The sequence below is a fragment of the Coturnix japonica genome, chromosome Z (genome assembly GCF_054131305.1).
Source record: "Coturnix japonica strain WE chromosome Z, WE-NBRP24, whole genome shotgun sequence".
Lineage (NCBI taxonomy): Eukaryota > Metazoa > Chordata > Aves > Galliformes > Phasianidae > Coturnix > Coturnix japonica.
This window is the reverse complement of record NC_140702.1, coordinates 46,030,557-46,050,588: the sequence shown is the minus strand read 5'-3', so window position 1 is coordinate 46,050,588 and position 20,032 is coordinate 46,030,557. Positions and strand designations below refer to the sequence as shown.

General features: G+C 34.2%; 2 protein-coding genes across 54 annotated transcripts in view; one reads left to right on the top strand and one right to left on the bottom strand.

Annotated features, from left to right (window-relative positions):
* PTPRD (protein tyrosine phosphatase receptor type D) overlaps nt 1–20,032 on the bottom strand; it is a 1,031,962-nt gene that overhangs the window by 379,570 nt on the left and 632,360 nt on the right. The window lies entirely within an intron of this gene.
* Nucleotides 1–20,032, top strand: part of LOC107306110 (uncharacterized) — a 92,037-nt gene that overhangs the window by 46,035 nt on the left and 25,970 nt on the right. For 3 of the 7 annotated variants that reach the window (XR_004305713.2, XR_014939783.1, XM_085530002.1), the window contains one exon: nt 8,080–9,746. The exons of 1 other annotated variant lie outside the window; for it this stretch is intronic. Coding sequence is in view for 1 of the 6 variants with exons in the window: in XM_085530002.1 (XP_085386128.1) it covers nt 8,080–8,107 (28 nt within the window). In the remaining 5 variants the exon portion in view is untranslated. Of the gene's footprint in view, nt 1–8,079; nt 9,747–20,032 lie in introns of those variants that run through there. 3 more of the 7 variants (XR_014939785.1, XR_014939784.1, XR_014939786.1) reach the window with 2 other exon arrangements.

The following is a 20,032-nucleotide window of genomic DNA, read 5'->3' as shown; positions in this document are numbered from 1 at the left end:
CACTGCACTTATATACAATTTTTAAAGTATTGGAAATCTTAAAAAAGGTAATGTTGAAATATGGAAATTGACCTTGTAAACACTTATTGTGAATGCAAAGCATTCATGCCATGCATGTTAGTAAAGAGAATTACACGTTTAGACCCTAGCAAAATTAGAACATTTTTATTTGCCAATCAACCTGTAGGTAAAATTTTACATTATACAGTGGTGGGTTTCTGAGTTGTTTCTTCACTAAACCTTAGAAACCATCATGTTGACAGCTTGATGTTGTTGTTACTATTATTACTAAACATCTAAATTATCTGGAATTGCTACTTTCTTTGAAACATGACAGGAGTCCTCTAAGCTGCAATTGTTGTTTTCATTTGTGATGGCTTGAAAAGACAGATTTTTTTCCCCTTCTTCAGATCTGATCAACCCAGGCCTCAGAATATTTGCCATACAGGTGCAAGCAGAAGACTTCCCTAAAGTTGTTTGCATTATTTCCCTACTCTGGATGAGTAAATGGTCTCATTTTCCAGTATCTGGTAAATGTTCCTTTTATGAGTTACAACAGTCACAAAATCAGAACACCAAATATGCATATAATTTGTATGATACATATATCTGCATATAGCTATTCGACCTCCGGAGGTCGTACTTTGAAGTATGTAGAGTTTTGTTTAGTAATTGCAGTCTTCTTACTGGATGTGTCAAGTATTTAAAAAATATAAATTAAAAAATAAAATAAAATAAAATTTCTCATTAATCACTAACAGAAAACACAAAATATCACTGAGAGCTGAACATAAATGTGTTGCACAAGCAATTAGTAAAAAAATACATTCTGAATGTCTGTTTGAGAGTATTGTTTAAGTCTGATGGTTCTCTTGTATCTTTCATGTTTGTGCCATGCGTACAGAGGAAAAATTCCATTGACCAGAAAAATATCAAAAAGAAACAAGCTGATGTTGCAAGACTTCTCTTTCTGACTTCTGTGTCTTCGTGTGATAAGATATAGTGGCATTCTGTGCTTTCATTTTAGCATTTCTGCATTATCTAATCTGTGTTTTCTGAAAATTACTTTTTTGTTGTTATCTTTATGGCAGTTGTTAAAAAGAGATTAAGTGTGGTGAAAAGTTCATTTATAGAAACTCTAGCTTGCACATTTGGCTGTAAATCCGTTTCTTACATACAGTATATAAATACTTTATCTATCTATCTATCTATCTATCTATCTATCTATCTATCTGTCTATATTTATGACATACCTCCTATTTTGAACTCAAATAAAAGTTATCAATATATCATCAAACTATAAGAAATCAAAATATAAGCAAACTATAAGAAATATACAAAACTCAGCTGAAAACTAACATCACACTAATGGGTACTTCATTGTGAAACACAGAACAAAATAAAATACCAGCAGCAAGATTTTGTCTATTGTTTCACACTTAGCGTATCAGACATTAAGTCTTTTGAGGATTTGCAAAATTGTGGTTCTGTTGGTCTTTATCAAGAAGTACAGTTTCATAAGATTCCTACCATGTAAAGCAGGGCTTTGAAGATGCACATGGAAAAATTAGCATTTCAGAAGAATAGTAGCATAATCTGGCACATAAAACAGCAGCAAATAACTCAGTATAGGGTGTAACCACCTACAGTGTTTTGTCACCTCCATACATTAAATACAGACAAGGTTAGATTATTGTAACTGTGGGTTTTTCAGTGTTTCTTAATAAAATACTTGTCCAAGTTTTAGTGCAACATAATTTAACTAATTTTGTAACAAAGATAACTGAAGCCATTTCAATGTGCTTATATTTTGTCATCATGTCAGCCAGATGCTTCCCAGCTTTATTACCCCATTGGCTTTTCTGTAGGTTACAAAAAGAATCATGTTTAAAATTGTGCCGAAAAAGCAACACAGTGTGAACTACTGAGGACTACAGAAGAGAGAAGAGTCCAATGGATTCATGCCAAAATAAACAAGGAATCATTTAATTTATTATGAGCATATCTGGACACGTATCTAAAGATAATCCTGTTTCCTTCTATTGCTAGATTTGAACAATTGGGTAAATGAACTCTCCAAAGGGGTAAAGGTTATAGATGCTGCTGTCATACAAATCAGTTGCAATGAAATTTCTCTAATTTACTTTGTCTAAGAGTATAGCATATTACTTTTATACACAAGTGCACCCACAGATAATCAAAGTCTAATTCATCTTAGTGTACAAAGAAAAGAGAAGCATGATAATATTACTAGACTGAACTACATATGAAACCATTAAACATGCATTTTAAACAGTACTGATGGATCTGATAACCACAATGGTGTATGCATGCACTACAGAGATACAGTCTAAAATGAGCCAGTGCTGACATTCAGGTTGACTTCGGCAGGTTTGGAGTAACCTAATCCATGAGCATTATGCTAACCTAATCCATGCTAGCAGACTGTTTCCATGTTAAATGAAACAGCAAACATTTGGACACTCAGGTGGACACCACTCCTTGTAGTTAGGCCAAGCTCAGATACTGCATTCCTAGCCTATCATCACATTTTGCTTAGGTCTTTCTCCACTTTTTTCTTATTGCTTTTCTAGTCTCAATTTGCCCAATTCAATACCCATAATGTACTACGATCACACAGTAAATTCCATCTCCTTTCTTTTCTGCCTTTTGATAATTTCCAGTGTTCATAACTTTGGTCTGTTCTCATATTCACAGCTACATTGTGTTTGAGCAGCCCCTGTTCACATAGAAATAGTGTACTGCATGCATTATATTTTACAGCTCCTAATCAGGTTGCAGTATGAATGCTTGAATGTAGGTGGCAAAAGTGGTTCTGAAGAGGATGTCAGTAGCACTAGCATTTCTCATTTAAAATGTAAATTATCAGTTAAGTTTCTGGGAAGTAAATCAAGTAGTATTTTTTTATCTGATATGTGATATGATAGTAAAACGTTGCAGACATTGCAGTACTGCTGTACTATAATCAGTTATTCTCTGGACAGAGTCCCTGATGAAAATCCTTTAACATTTTGAGCCAGTACAACCGTGATGAATGTGAAATGCTGCTCTTCCAGAGTAGTAACTGTTTCATATACTGTCTGTCTCCTAGTTTTGTGGTTCCTCTCATCAGGAAATGATCTTTTTTTTCAGATGATCTTTTTGAACATGACAAAATCTCTGAACAGGGAGACTTAGAACTAGACATTTCAAGCGTAGCTGACAGCAGTGATCATCTTCTTGCTTTAATTCAACCATTGCTTAACCTATATCTTCAGAGTTCAGCACCAACATGCTTTAGCAGAAGGCTGACAGGTCAAAACTACTTAAGGTGATGATGTAGCTCTATCCAAACTGACAGCACTAGACAAACTGTGTCAGAAAGGGGGAAAAAAGTGAAAAAAGAAAAAAAAAAAAAAAGAAAGAAAAAGGAAAAAACAACAGAGCAGTCACATTTGGCCTCCTTTCCCACAGGTAAATGGGTTAAAAATTTTGCATTTTTCAAAAGCGCTTCAGAGTATTTTAATAATAATTGAGAGCACATGGGTCCTGGTATTTAGGGAGGTACACTCCCAACAGCTTCATACATGCTACCTCAGGTTCTAGGAACAACTTTGCCATGAAAGCAAAAGTTACATCTAGAATAGAGAATATTTTCAGGTAAGAGAATGCCATATTAAATTGTAGGAAATTGAGTAGGTAAATGCAACTAATTTGGGACATACTAATGTGGGAGAATTACAGCCAGATTAGTATTATCAACACAGAGTTGATGTGCATGTGAAAAGAAGGTGTGTAGTTTTATCCCTCCTTTAAAAAAAATCAAATCTGCCAATATTTGTTCATACTTAGTAAACACTTGTAGAGTTAACAGTGGAAGTGAGCATAGTGAGGTGGTAGATGGTGTGCTTCAGCAACATGGAAGACTCTCCAGATGGCCACACAGAATTTTATCAGTGTGGCATGCAGGGTCTTGTTCATTGCTAATGAAAATGTTTAGCTTGTGGTAGTGAATATGCTGAAAAACTGTTTTCTAGCAGAGAACATTCTCTATCAAATAGTGCTACTGTGTTCTTCATATCTGTTGTTTCCACATCTACAGGCAGCATTACTTATGAAGCAACCAATGTATTCTTTTTGGAATTATATTATAGCTATTCCTAATTCTATTCCTGATCTGATTTTAAAAGCCCATTTGTGAAGTTCCTGCTTAGAATTGAAGTCTTAGTAATAAATCATATCATGTAAAACATGAGAAAATTATGAAAAGGCATTTTTTTTCATGCAACATGATAAGAACCACCTTACAGTTAGCTGGTACATTAGGCTCTTGTTCTCATTTGTCTGCAGCCTGTAACATCACTGTTCCTCTTGATTTGATTTTAGAAAGTTTACTGCATATGGGTGAATACAGAATCATCCATCACGTGGATATGTCATAACAACTCAGGAAAAAAAATAAGGTGCTTGTTCAGAAGGGGAGGATTGGCCGGAATAGCACTTTGCTTTGGGCCTATGAAGAGAATTTGCTGATGAGACTCATGCATTTTACATGAATAAGTAGTTTCAGGAATGATACACTAAATAAATTCTGTTCTTTTTTTTTTTTTTTTTTTTATTTTATTTTATTATTCTCTTTTAACATCTACTCCTTTTCACTTTCATATATATCAAGATATTCAGATACATTTGATGATTTAATGTTTTAAACATTATTTGATCAAGAGTCATTTTATGGGGCCTTCAGAGCCTGAGAAAAAACTGAAAATGATGGGATTCTCAAGAAAACAAGCTTGGCGACCTAACTTGGCCTTTGTTCTCCTGCAGTGTCACATTTCTGCGCTCTCTCAGGTCACAAGATATGCAGAATTGCCAGAAGCAGCAACACTTTTTCAAATTCACAGATATCTGAAATGTCCTCACAAAGCAAGCACCTTAGATTAGAAGGCAATTAAGAAGCAAATTAGATTTATCAATATGTTAGAATAGATTTGGTAGTGATATTCGGAGATCATAGTAGTCATCAAAATTTTTATCAAAACAAATGTATTTCTATCTCCATCAAGTCCTGAAGCATTGTGTCAGAGTAACATCACGTTCTAAAACCACAGAAGAAGTTTTACTTCTGGCACCTATGCTTAAATTTATATTCTATATGACTCTGTATTCTATAATCATATCTCTACACAAGTGCAGGCACTAAAACAGTAAGCTCAGTAATGTAAGTTATTAGTGCTCCTTAAACTCGTTCTGATAAGACTAACTACACAGTTAGAAAAGCAACCCCCTTTGCAGCAGTAATTTTCTGTGTGCTTCAGAAAAGACACTGAAAATTATGTAAAAGCTGAAAATGACTTGCATTTTCCAAAGTTTTAAATCAAAAACTAAAACAAAAATTGATCTATCCCATTATTTCACTGCCAAAACCCCGTTTTTGTTTTTATTGCTCACAATGCATTTCATGGCCTCTCTGCTTCAAGCAGCACACCCTGAACTTTTGTGCAGCTATTTGGTTACACTAGTGCCGCACCTACCCTGTGTATCGCTGAACTAAGCCAATGAAATTCAACTGCACTGTTCACTATATAAGCCAGTGAACATCACCTCCTTTTTGAAAAACAGCTATGTCCAATTAACATCCTAAAACTAGAAGTTTTCCTTCCAGTTTTGCTGGAGGAGCTAAACTCTATTTTTTAATTTCTTTTTTTTATGCTGTCTATATTGTGTTGGTATTTACAATTTTAAAGATTAACTAGCATTAAGGAATCTATTTTAAACTGCTGTAAATAAAAGATAGAGCTGTAAAAGTTAGCAGCTTGCTGTAGTTTTGCATTATGTTAGTTCGTGTTTGTACTGCATCAGGCACAGAAAATTATTTCTGTAGCCCACTTTTAGCTACTCACTTTTGTGGTGGTTCCACAGCCACAGATTTTAAGATTAAGTAAATAAATAAAATGGTGAGTGATTCCACAGTGTGCCAGTGACACACTTTTATGTGGAATCAAAACATTCCTCTGATGGCAAAGCATTCTCCTGCATCCTCTTCTCACGTGAGTAGCATCTTGCTTGACAAGAGATAGGCTTGTTGTTATACAGTAATGTGATTGAGAACAATAGCTGTACATTACCTTCAAAAGCCTCCACATGTTACTGGGATACAGATCTCAAGACAGTTTAGTGCTGTATGGTTTTAAAGCATTCTTCACCAGTTATTCTGGGTGATCTGTGGTTTGAAAGTACAATTTATCCTACTGGGTTTTCCTGTCTGAGGATTCTTTTCCCCCAGCATTTCTAAAATCTTTAAGAACTAATGAAAAGCAGGCAAAATGTTTCTGGTGACAAGTTATTTAGGGGTCATTTCAGTTCACCCACAGCCATATTGGGCTTATTGATCATGCATTATACAGAAGAGGTGCAGCATAAATCCTTTTCTAGTCCCTAGGAAATTTATATCAGCCCGTCAGATGCCACCACTATAGTAGTTCATGTATTCTCTAGCTTCTCTTGACATCTCTAAAACAAAGGGCAGCTAAGAACATGTTGCATTATATTTTTCCCTACATGCAAGCCATTTCCAAAACAGCCCTCTTATTTTTCTGAGGAGCAAGCCAGGAGACATTTATGTACGTTTAAGATAAATCGTGTGCTTTCTGGAACCTTCAGCACACATATAGAAAAACTCACAAACAATAGATATGTTGATCAGGCCGAGGAAAACTGGCCGATGTGCCCTTCCCTACCACTAGAAAAATGCATATCAAGAAACAATAGGCAATGTGAATATGTTGCACCACAGTGAGCATTTCTTCAGGGAGTTAAAAAACCTGAGGCAAACAGCAATTAATTAAAATAAATAACAGCTCATAAAATAGGTTTCCCTTGCTGAAAATCAGATCACAATGGTCTGAAAACATGGGCAGAATTCAGGCATCAGGTACTGCAAAGTCAAAATATTGTAGCTTTAAAAGTTCACTGTATCATGAAATATATTAATATGCAGATACAGAAAAAATCATTACAAATTCTGCATCCATGCCTGTTAATGACATAAATAATCAACAGAAAAAATCAGCTTGCTACAGCATATTGAAAATGGCAAGATTGCAGCTGTTATGTGGCAAATGAAGGGAAAATATTCTGCACCCCCCACAGTTTCATTGAATTTCTCTTCACCACAATCTCTAAAGTATCATATAGTGCATTTTCATTAAAAATACAGAAAGTATATTTTTCTACTTTAACAGAAAAATTCTATCTAAACATCTACGTCAGTATTCTATTTTAACTTAAGAATGACTTGGGTTTGCTTAAGTCTCAAGCTTATGAACATTTACGTGCATGCTTAACTTTACCAGTGTTAAAACATGGCTGCACACATTTGTCAAGCCCATTAGTTGCTGCAGCATCATGATTTTATTTGAGAATGCATCAAGAAAATTGTGAATTTGAAGTACAGAGCTTCTTATTTAGATGAGAAACAGTCTCCACAGTTTTACTTTAAAATATTTATATATTGGAAGCAAATTATGGATATTTCATACATAAAATGAAGAAACAACAAAAACAACAACAACAAAAAAAATAAAAAGAAAAAAAAAAGAAAAAGAAACAACACAAAGGAATACCTCAGTATCTTTTATATTTAAGATTTCTCTAGTTGACCAACTTTCTATAACAGTGATCCTGGACAGCATAGAAATACAGCTCTGCAGGGAAACAATGAGACTAGATGAGGTCAGAAAAGCTATTTTCTGGTGAATCTCATCTTTATTTTATCGCTTATCCATCCTCTTGATGCATGATGATGCATCATGTCCCAGTTCTTTTCTAAAATGTCATTAAGAAGCATTTATGTGAAGCTTTGAAAACAAAAAACCAACCAAACAAAACAACAACAAAAACATATATATATATATATTGCTAATGTTTTATTGTAAAAATGTTCAATACTTTTTGTTTGTTACTCATTATGTTATAGAAACAATGTAAATAAATGCATTTGAATTTCATATTAAAGTAATCTTGCTCACCTGCAATATAAAATCAGTGATGTGTAATCTGTTTTGTTTTTCTTTTCAGATGGAATATATTTTGCAGCAATAGCTGAATCATGATACCTGAATCATTAATAAATATTGTTTTAAATCAGTAGATTTTTTATTTTTTTTTAGTATAGTGGTCATCTACTCTGAACGTCCTCTGACACATTTTCATGCTGTTCCCATGCATTCTGGCATTGGTTACCAGGGAGAAATGATTAGCACCTTCCTTTCCATTCCCTTTCCTCAGGGAGCTGTAGAGAACAATGAGTTGGTCACTCAGACTCCTCTTCAGCAGACTGGAAAGCTCAAGAGACTTCAGCCTCTTCTGATAAGAAACATCTAGGTCCTTTTGCCAATTTTATTGCTCTCCTCCAGATGCTTTCAAGAACCTTAGCCTACTTTAAAAAGTTGTGGAGACCAGAAATGCCCATAATATTCAAGCTGAAGCTGCATCAGTGCAAAGAATAGCAGGAGCTAAATACATTGGTTCTGTCTGAAAAAGAAGGAAAGATTACTGGTGTATTTCTTCATCCTTATATATGGTTCCAGGCTGGAAGCAGACTGAATCATAACAGATTTGGTCTGCAACTATATAAGAGCTAACTATTCAACTACTGCTTGTTTGTTTGTTCATTTCTTTTTTTACCACATCTTCAACAAATCTGAGGCGAACTTGCTATTCAGTGGTGATAATTTCCTGTCTTTGTTTGAAAGTGTTGTAAAGTATGATGCAAGATAAATATACTTTCACCTGTGTTTTAGAGAAAAACGGTAACAACAAGAAGAAAAAAACACAGCTTTCATTTGATACCTGTTACTTTGTATGTGGCTTGGATCAAAGTCAAAAACTGGCAGGAGAACATTTTGATGTTAAGAAATGTTACTCTTTGGCTGTTCCTATGGAAAAACAAGGAAGTTGGCTAAATTATAAGGAAATTAAAATCACCCATAATGATTACTGACATTAAGAACTTGGCAATCAAATTCCCCAAATATGCCATCTGCAGTCCCAACCTGCAGGGTTTGAGATGCTTTCTGCTGCTGAGGGCATCAGCATGAAAAACAAATAGCTGCCTCACTGGAGCTTTCAGTGACCCTTTGCTTGTACGTGGCCCATGTGGGAGATGAGGAGCAGAAATAAGACACAAGAGAAGTGAGATAGTGGTAGAAACAAAATGAAGGGTATAACAAGGGCTGAAAATCTGTGTATGAAAAGGAAAATTCTGGGATGAGTGGCTCTGAGGAAGTATTTGAATGAAAAATGAGACCAGAGCAGAGTACTGAAGCAGTCCAGTAGGACACTAAGGATTGTCACTAACATCATGTTGTCATCAGTTTCTCATATGTAAGCACCATCTGGAAAAAAAAATTGTGATGCAACTGTTCAAAGTTTTAGTCTTGCCAATTCAATTCCACTTAGCATGCTGCTTTAAGTATTCATTTTTAAAATAGTGAAAACTTGAACCTGTCTTGAACCTGTCTTACCTTAAAACAAAATTACAAAATGTGGAAAAGTTGCCAGAATTAAAGTTGCAGCCTCATTTTCTCCTCTTTGCACTTATTTAACAGTACAGCACTAATTTTCCACTTTCCTTCTTTCCTGGGTGTTTAGATATCAATAGATGATACTTAAATGTTCAGTGAGAAAAAGATCTGAAAATGCATACCCAGGAACGAGAACAGCTATGACATAGCCCCCCCCCCCCCCCCCCCCCCCCAAAAAAAAAAGCAGGAACAAGTAGTTACACTGAAAAATGTATAAGTGTAACTATAAATGAATCTTTGCAATTCCTGTTAGTTGTGCTGAAAAGATGGAGTCAATTAAAAAAAAAAAAAAAAATAGAAGAAAAGTGACACTTCACAATTTATAAGCAGGAAGGAGCTCTCAGTGTAAGAGGAGAAAAACAAAGCTGAAATAGAATATCTTCAATCCTGTCTGACACACAAATGATTTATATGTTTGCATTTTTCCCTAAAGTGTTAAGCATTTTTATTTTATGCTGTCTCCTCAGACTGCAGTAATGTGAAGTTCATTTCCCATGAGAAGTTATATTTTTAATGTCAAATTTAATTATGTATAAAGAAAAGAATTCAAGAGAAAGTCTATTTGAAGAACTAGGGCAAGCAGGCTACTATTCCTCTATCAGGAAAAAAAAAAAAAATAGTTTAATAAATAGAAACTAAAAAGAGTCTTTGGACATATATATATTTGCTGTTTTTTTGTTTGTTTGTTTGTTTTTTACTTAGTTTGTTGATTCTCAGAAACAGACTACATTTAAGTGCAAAAACAATCATCCATTTTCAGAAATAAAATCTACTTGAGCAGTTATCCATGCAATAGTAAGATTTCATAGTGACAGTATTCTGGGAAAATCATGATATGGTTAAAACAATGGATTTAAAATATAAATTCAACATAAAACAACTAATTAATAATGTAATCAGTAGTAGTCTTTAAGGATAAAACCTCATCTTTTTCTTCAAATGTTTAATTACATTATTTTTTTATGGAAGTGTCATACATGTTTTTTTTTCATCATTTGTGTAGATCTCAACATACTTGACTATTTTGGAGAAATTAATTAGGATTTAAGAAAATCTGGTTTGAAAAAGTAGAATATGTTTTTCTTCATATACATTCAACAGACTAGTTTAAGAGATTACATGCAAATAAATAATACAATAACTGTGGAGTCTTCTATGAAAGATTTACTTTAAGGAAACCACCAAGGAAATTAAATAGTTTAAGCTATGTTAAAGAACCATGAAGGATTTGACAGATAAATAATAATAATAAAAATAATAATAAATGAATTAAAGGAAAAAAAATCACCTTGAAAACACATATTTAAGATTGTCCTTAACTAACCCTCCTTCCCATAATAATGTGAGCTAAGGTACGTCTTAAGAAGAAACTCAGTGATTTTATTAATTTAAGTAAAAATTTTCTGATGTTTACACAGAGTTTCAGGATATGTAATATTTATACATGAACTCAATTCCCACATGCTCAGCAGTTCTCTGTAACAGCTCAAGCATTGTCAAGCTTTTACCTCTGGAAATGTTGCCTTTACTCTGTTCTGAGGGCATAGTACTGTGAAATGTAAATTTTCTGGGGCATTAAATTGATGTGCTATTCATAACGTACACCCCTCTAATACATATTTTTTTTGTTTGTTTGTTTGAATTAAATGTTGAAAATGGTCATATTATTATAATATCAGACGTTACAGCTATGCTAGTTGTACATAGGGCAGGCCCTAATGCTAGGGCATGAAAAATACTTTCAAAGATCAAGGTGATTGAACAGACGGAAGATTGACCAGGATTATAACAAATAATTTCTGAAAATCCCAATTAAGACTCCAGTTTAAGCTGTTTATGCTATCTAGTTTGCCTTTGTTCAACTGGAACAAAGTAATTAATTCTTCAGAGACCCAAATATTTTACACCGTAGATTTCAGTTTAAAACACTCACCTTAAGTGAGATAGGAGAAGCACAAAAAAATGTCTTTAAGACCAAAGATTTCAGCATACTCTGCTCAATAATATTTGAAAGACAGACAAGTATGTTACGTAGAAGTAAATGACTCCTACTAAGTGTCAGCAAAATAGCTTACAGAGAAAGTCATGTTACAGACTATGATTGCAGTATCTGTGTGTCTTTTATTTTTAAAAATACTTATTTCAAATTGCAGAATTTGTATTTTTGTTTTTTTGTTTGTCGTCCCCCCCCCCCCCCCCCTCCTTCCCCCCATGTTGAAAAGCAACATCCAAAGGACAAAAAGTCCTGCTGCTTAGCAGACTCATATCTACAGCTGTACAGTGTTGGGCCACTGGATGCCATTCAATTTTATAACTGAATTTTAGAATGCAGTTTGAATTCATGAACTTACTGGCATTTTTAACCAGCCAGGCAAAAGAATAGTCTACTGGGTATGGAGAACAAAGGTGACTGTGATGGTGTCAACCTTTCTATGTCCTCTGCCTCACCTCAGAGTTTAGTAAAGTCAAGCTGATAGTGATTGACAGTAGCTATTGCGATCTGGGAGGGATGCTCAGCTTGAAACATTGTGTATGGTTCATGCCATCTATACGTCACAAATACAGATGATTAGATCTTAAAAGTTTGCCCTGTGTATCAGAATTACCCAGAGGACATGTATTATTATTTGTTGGATACTGCCCATCTTTCCAGCACACTTGGGTCTTGGAACAAGTGAAAGTATCTTCTCTCCCATGTCCTGTAAGGTCTTTTGGAGTAGCACAGAAATTTTATGAGTCATTGTCTTGTCTAAATAGTTTGCCAGAGTGCATGATTCTAGTATTTTTCATGTACTGTTGTTATGTATGTCTGTGTTCTTGAGAATGATTGGTAATCTCTTCTGCACCTTGATGACATGGCTGATGAATCAAAACTGAGCATGATGCCCTGGCTTACAAAGACTTGACTAATGACAGACTTCCTTCCACATCTACCACGGCTGCTGCAGTGGAGGGTATGACAGTATACATTCTGCCCGATTACTTCTTGATCTTTCCATTCGTGATTTAGTCCTACTGTGTAGGTGCTTACTATCTTAAAATAAACTTGAAAAATTAATGTTGTTATTCTTTGTTTATCCATAACGTCATCATAAAGTATTGTTAGTACTTGTTGTCAGTTAAGGCAGTTTGTAGGAACTGCAGCATAAGACAAAGCCAATATGTAGACAAAATTTCCTACCAGATTACTGGGTCAGTGTTCTTCTCTGTCAGAACTACTGTGTCTCGGTCTGAACATTTTTGTAAGCTTCTGACTATGTCATCCAGGAAGAAAAATGGAGTGCCTTGCACCTTTCTGCACAGTGAGCAAAGATGAGATGAAGAAGAAAAAAATTGCTTAGGTAGGAGGAAAGCACTAGGAAGGATAAAATGTTTTCTTTTTAGAGACAGATTTGCAGAAAACTAAAGGAAAAGGAGAGATAGAAATATTTTGTTAGTGCTAGAGGAGGAGGAAGTAATCATTTTCATGCTGCACATGCCACAGGCATAATCTCAAGGAATTTTTAGTAAGAACTGCATGAAGAGAGGAAAGAACCAAGAAAGGTCATGAAACACATGGATTTTTGCTATATGTATAGGCTAGGTGTAACTTTTGACAAGCTTCTTCCTTGAAAGTGGAAGGAAGTTCTATTATTCCATTCCATTATTAACCCATTCCATGGGTTATTTATAGAGGAATGTAAATAAGACCACAGTCATGTAGGTGATAGCAAGTATCTCTGAAGTCTCATGACCTGACTCTTCTAAGGCTACTGCTGAAAAAGAAATGTTCAGGACAGACAAAAGGGTTCTTAGTTTGATCAAGTACCAGCAACAGAATAATATGGTGCAGTTAATGTCACCTTCTCAAAAGTCATCAGTGATCATGCTTGTCTCACATTTTTACTAAGTCAATCAGGATCTGCATTTTCTGGGGAATGAGTGGAATCCTAGGTTTGAAGACATATCTGAGAGAGAGACAAGGGAAAATTTGATCCAATGGGCATGAAAGAACTGAGGGAGTTGAAAGAAAAGAAGATTCTTGGATCAGGTTTAGTGAAATTAATAACTACTCAGCATTTGCTCTTATAAAATAGATCAGAACAAGACTCAGGCCTCAGGCTGTCAATAAGCCATCTGGCTGTTGATTGTGTGGGAAGCCTGTTTCTGAATGGTGGACAGGGAGAGGAGAGAACGAAGAAGAATCACAGATTGTGAGATAGTCATCTGCTGCAGGGGAACCATCTTCAAATAAAAACAGTACAAATTTCAGTATTTTGTCCAGTTCAGATTTGAAATGCCAAAGCTGCTTTCTGCCGGTTCTTTATTATTTTATTATTTTTTATTTTATTTTTTATGATGAGAGTTTTCAATCTGTTTCACTATTTGTATTATTTTAATTTTCAGTGGGTGTAGAGGTTTAAAGTAGGACAGAAGCAAACAGGGATAATAGTAATAGTAAGTAATAGTAATAGTAATAGTAATAGTAATAGTAATAGTAATAGTAATAGTAATAGTAATAGTAATAGTAATAGTAATAGTAATAGTAATAGTAATAGTAATAGTAATAGTAATAGTCTCGTGTGGGTTGGAAGGGACCTTAGAGAGGATCTTAACAATCAAGTTGATGCTGGATTTAAACACACTTTTCATTTGAAGAATGTGCTGAATAGCAATGAAGCTGAAACTTGACCAGGTACATACCCATTCCTTTCTAGGTTTTTATTCCTAAATATTCAAAATTGGATTTATAAGCTGTTTTGTCTAACTTAAAAGTAGGATTCTATGTCACAGTTAGAAAAATCACCTAAAATTTTTTAAATATAAAACATTAAATTGTCTCTAGTAGCAGCCTTTCTGACAGTTAAGATTATCCAGGATTAGATGAACTTTCTTGTTTTTAACTCTTTGTGGTTTGCATTCTCTATCTACAGAGTGCATTATAACACTAATACAAACAATCACAGGGAATCTACTACTAGAACCAGCAGTATCTTCAGATGATTCAACATTTCCCACTAACACAAGTATTTAAGCACACCATCAACTGCAACAGATCTACAGCCTTATGTCATTAAATCAAATCTCTTGTTAAAAACTTCTTTTTGTGTAGTCTACCAGTGCTAGAGGGCAAAAATGTTTTGGTGCTGTCTCTTGGATCACAGAATCACAGAACTGTAGGGGTTGGAAGGGACCCCTCTAGAGATCATCGAGTCCAACCCCCCTGCCAAAGCAGATTTCCTACAGCACCTCATACAGGTAGGCGTCCAGGAGGATCTTGAATGTCTCCAGAGAAGGAGACTCCACCACCTCACTGGGCAGCCTGTTCCAGTGCTCCATCATCCTCACAGTAAAGAAGTTCTTGTGCACATTCGCGTGGAACTTCCTATGCTGAAGTTTCAGCCCATTACCTCTAGTCCTGTCCCCACACACTACTGAAAAGAGAACAGCCTCTTAATGTTCCACTAACATCCAACTAATCTTGCACTGAGAAAGAATGTTGCAACTATTAGGTCACCAAGCAATTCATATTTGCCATTTCTAGTTTTTTGTTTGTTTGTTTCTTTGTTTTTTAATGTCATTTAGGATTTTCCAATAATTTATGTTTTGTTTGTTTGTTTGTAAATTTCTAAACAAGTGTATTTAGCCAGTATTGAACACTGTACTATATTTTTATTTTTATTTTTATTTTTATTTTTATTTTTATTTTTATTTTTATTTTTATTTTTATTTTTATTTTTATTTTTATTTTTATTTTTATTTTTATTTTTATTTTTATTTTTATTTTTATTTCTATTTTTATTTCTATTTTTATTTTTAATTTTTATTTTATTAATTCATTTTTTATGTAATGGTTGAATTTTGACAACTAGTTCTTTAATCCCCTTGGTTATGCTATGATAGGTAATAATTAAATTTCTAAATAAGATTTGTAAGTTATGAAAATTTCTAATCCTTCAAAATTATTTCCAAGTAGAATTTATAGAAGGAAGATATGTTAGAAGGTCATACTCTTGAGGAAATATGAAATAAAACAATGGGAATATCTATGCATCAGAAACTTAAACTAGGCTATTTTCAAAACAACAGCTCATATTTTCAAGGAATACCAGGATGATACATCTTTCATTAAAAAATATATATTTTCTTGTAAGTAAGTATATTGAACAAACAACACAAGATGCAAAATACATATATGTGTATAGGTCACGCTTGTTTTTGTAACCAGGTATAGGTGAGTGATTAAGCACAGAAGAACATATTTTGAACTGATACTCTATTCTATGTAAGAAGGAATAAGAAAACAAAAGTACTTTTATTTCTATTTGTTTCATTTGCAGTGTCTGCAGCTGCTATTCTCATTATTACATACAGACCTTGGCATTATTTGCAAGACTAGTTTGCAATTTCATTAGTAATTCCTTTATTTACCCTCTAGAACACAAACTAGAAGGTGGTCTTCAACAAGCATGAGATCTGTATTTGAACTGCAATCAGAGCATCTTTTATACCCTGTGCTGGAGGCTGTGCAGTAGTTCCGAAATTAAACCCTCATGCACTCTCTTAAGATGGCCTCAGAGGTAGAGGAGACTAATTTGGAAATATCTTTCTGAGAGTATTTTTTGCAGAGAAAAGAAAGGAGGGCAGGGTACCCTTCAATGTACTCTAATGTTAATTGAGGTATACTTGGTATTTGAAAAAACAGAGTCAGAGAGATGAAATAATAATCTGTTAGCTTACTTGTAAAAAAAAAAATTTTTTTAAATCTTACTGTTTATAATTTTTTTTATTGATATATCTGAGTTTTGACAGTTTTTATCTGACAAAGCCTTCTTAAATGACAGATTTTCATTACACATACAGAAAGCTGAAATCTAAAAGATGCCAGTTTCCTGATCACATATTCCTAGTGATTTTATGAAAAAGCTAATCTAGTCTCTATGAACTCATCCTTCTTTTCTAAGCAAAATTGGTTAATTTGCTTTTATATTTACAGTAATTATTTATAAATATTTTGGAAAAATGAAGATTTTCTTTCCAGCATCACTTACATTTTTTAGGCTTAGTTTCTGTGTAGTAAGAAGTTAATTCATGCACTGAAAACTTAAATGTGTAAGAAACTGTTATTTTTTCAAGTCTACAAAAACAAAAGTTTAACTATATACTCCTGAAAAAAAAAATAAATAAAATAAAAATCAAGTCTAAAAAAAATGGTGGTGTTAAACAGACATGGTTGGGTAGTTACTTGGTCATCAATGAAAAGTTATGACTAATTAAGTGTGGTAAGTGAATTTGCATCATTATTCATTAATGCTGCATCATACAAATTTCTCCATGGTAATTTCATGGCTATTAGCATTTTATGCACAACTCTTCCATCCACAAATAAATAGAACTCAAGAATTCTTGCTTCAGATTAAGTTATACTTTGTGGAGGGTAAAATGGGACAATTATTCTGTTTGTCTGAACAACAGAATGAGTGCTAGTTTAATGTTTCAGTGGCAAGCAAAACCACATCACATGTTAAAAAAGTATAGCAAAGGTTTGAAATAGGTCCCAGATCACTAATTTTTTTAAAAAATTGAAGTGATAGTGAAGGCAGCTCTCAGGGAGATGAAGCAATTTGTAGAAGATTATTAGATGGTTTCGGGTTCCTGGAAAAAAACAAAATAAAACAAAACAAAACAAACAACAACAAAAAACCTGAAAAAACAAAAATAATAACTGCAAACTTGCTGTACTGTATGTAAGTGTCTATGTCCCTCTGCATAAACAATTACTGCACGAGAGGAGCACTGCTCTGTCTTCTTTGCCATTCTTTATAATAAGTAAATGCCAAGTTGGTCATTTTGAAGATGCTGAAACACCAGCAGTATAGAATTCTGAACAGAAAATGTGCAGTACTGAAAATGAGTTTTGTTATTCATTGATATACATTACTTTTTGGCCTTGAGTGCAATTTTGTCTCCTGGTCTTAGTTCAGACTCATTTAACACTGTTTACTTAATGGTGTTCTTGTACTGCTAACTCCTATCCCGTAGAGTAGTACAATTAACACAAAGGTGCCTATGGTGCCAAGTTTCTGAGATAATCATTCAGGGAATGCCTTAAAACCTGTAACAGTATAGCTGAAGAAGAAGGAAGTTCTGAAGATGATTTTTAACAGATGTCTATAAAGAGAAGCATAGGATAGAAATATTCCCAGACTTCTGCCAGCAGATCTCTGCTTCAGTCTCTCCAGTTGTCTGCCAACTTGCCAAAGCAATTCAGAGTCATTGAATATGACTGATGAAAACTACCAACACTGTCAGGAATATTATCTATATGAGATCTGAATACACTAATAAAAAAGGAAATATTACTTTTACAATTATGCGTAACATTCAATGACATAATTTTAAAATTATATTATTTTTATTTATTTATTACAGTTTAATCTGCATGATGTAACAACATTAACTGAAAAAATAATGTGATGTTTAAACTTCAAGGTGTTATTGAAAGTGTTCCTGTGTACTTCTGATGAACATTTTACTTTAGCTTTTTTTTTTTTTTTCTATTGTAAACAAACTAAGCATTGCAAAGCAAGAAGACTCTTAACAGTGTTATCAGCATCAGGATATATAATATCCTTTTCTTCCATTCATACACCTGTAGAATTTATCCTCAAATTAAATATTTAATAGTAGGAACCATAGAACCTCTTCATATTACTGTATTTTAATAAGTCTATAAATAGTAAATTCAGGAGACTAAGCAAACACTCTGGAGGTAATTTCTGAGCTTTTCTCGACCCTCATTAAAGGGGCAGCTTGGGGCTGAAAAAACTTTGGAAATGTTTTCTACAAATTCAGTATTAATATCAAGAGTGATAGTTACTTAGAGAAATATATTGTATTCTCTCTCTTTTTTTAAAACATTCCCCTCTGAAAACAAAAACAAAAAATGAAAACAAACAAACAAACAAAACACCTCACCCCACCTTCTCCTCCCCCCCCCCCCCCCCCCCCCCAAAAAAAAACAAAAAAAACAAAAAAAACAAAACAAATAAAAAAATTTAAAAAACAACAAAAAACACAACCTCAGTGGTATAACTTGTGGACAATGTAATATATTTATAGATACAAATGCAGGATCAAAGTTTGATAACACTTCAGATGAAAATGTATCTTAACCATTGTAATCTATTGCAGAGTTTAAAATGCATGGGATTAGAAACTAGGAATTTAAATTTTGTGTCACACTTCTTCTTTTCATTTTTAAAGGTTAACAGAAAAGAAGCAGACACTGAATTGACCTCATTGCAGCCTCTCAGTACCTGAAGGGAACTTACTCCCAGGAGGGGAGTAAACTCTTCGAAAGGACTGATAATAGCAGGACTAGGGGAAATGGTTTTAAGTTGAAGGAGGGAAGATTTAGGTTGGATGTTAGGGGAAAGTTCTTTACTAGAAGGGTGGTTAGGTCCTGGAACAGGCTGCCCAGGGAGGTTGTGGATGCCCCGTCCTTGGAGGTGTTCAAGACCAGGTTGGACGGGGCCCTGGGCAACCTGATCTAGTAAATGTGTATGTTTGGTGGCCCTGCTAGGCAGGGGGGTTGGAACTACATGATCCTTGAGGTCCCTTCCAACCCGGGTAATTCTGTGATTCTGTGATCTAATAAAAAAGTATGTAATGGGACCTAACTTCTGAGTTTTTGATAGAACCAAAGGTAAAACAGCTGAAAGACTGCAAGAATGAGACATGACCTTTGTTTGTTTAAAAAGAATACAAATGCATCTTTTTTTTTCACTTATGGGTATTTATCTTGCCCTTTAAAGGCCAGCTAGTGAGTGACGCTAAAGTTCATACCTAAGATAAAACCTGATTGTCAGAATTGAAACAAATATTTTCCTTAGCTTTGATTTTAAAACAGACTTTCAGGTAAGAATAGGGAGCAGCAAAAAAATGAAACAAAGCATCTGTAAATACTTACAGTACAAAGAAAAAGTAAAAATCTCACACATACATATTTGATAGACACTGGATGTAGGCTGCAAGCTTGTAATTGTTCTCAGAGCCCCACAGAGATAATTAGAGGAGCAGGTACCAGAGTGGCCTGCAGATAAATAATAACAGCACTGAAAATCTAGCTGACTGTTTCCATCAGCTGTGCAGAGAATTATTGTGGCGGTCTTATACATCAGTATTTTTCTTTTTCCCTTCTCCTTACTCAGCTCACTTCAATCTAGACCTCACACAAGAAGCTTAACTTAAAGTCATTTTTAAAATGTCACTCCCAATTTCAAAAGAAAAATTATGAGTTTCTTTCTGTATACTGTTCCAAATACCAAGATCTGCTGCAATTATTTGGGAAACAAACGTGGTTTGGGGAAAACAGTTTGCTTTCTAGACACCAAGAGTCTCTTCTCATGTCTTTGCTTTCTGTTTTTAGAAATAAGAGGTTCAGATATTTCCCAGTGTGCTGT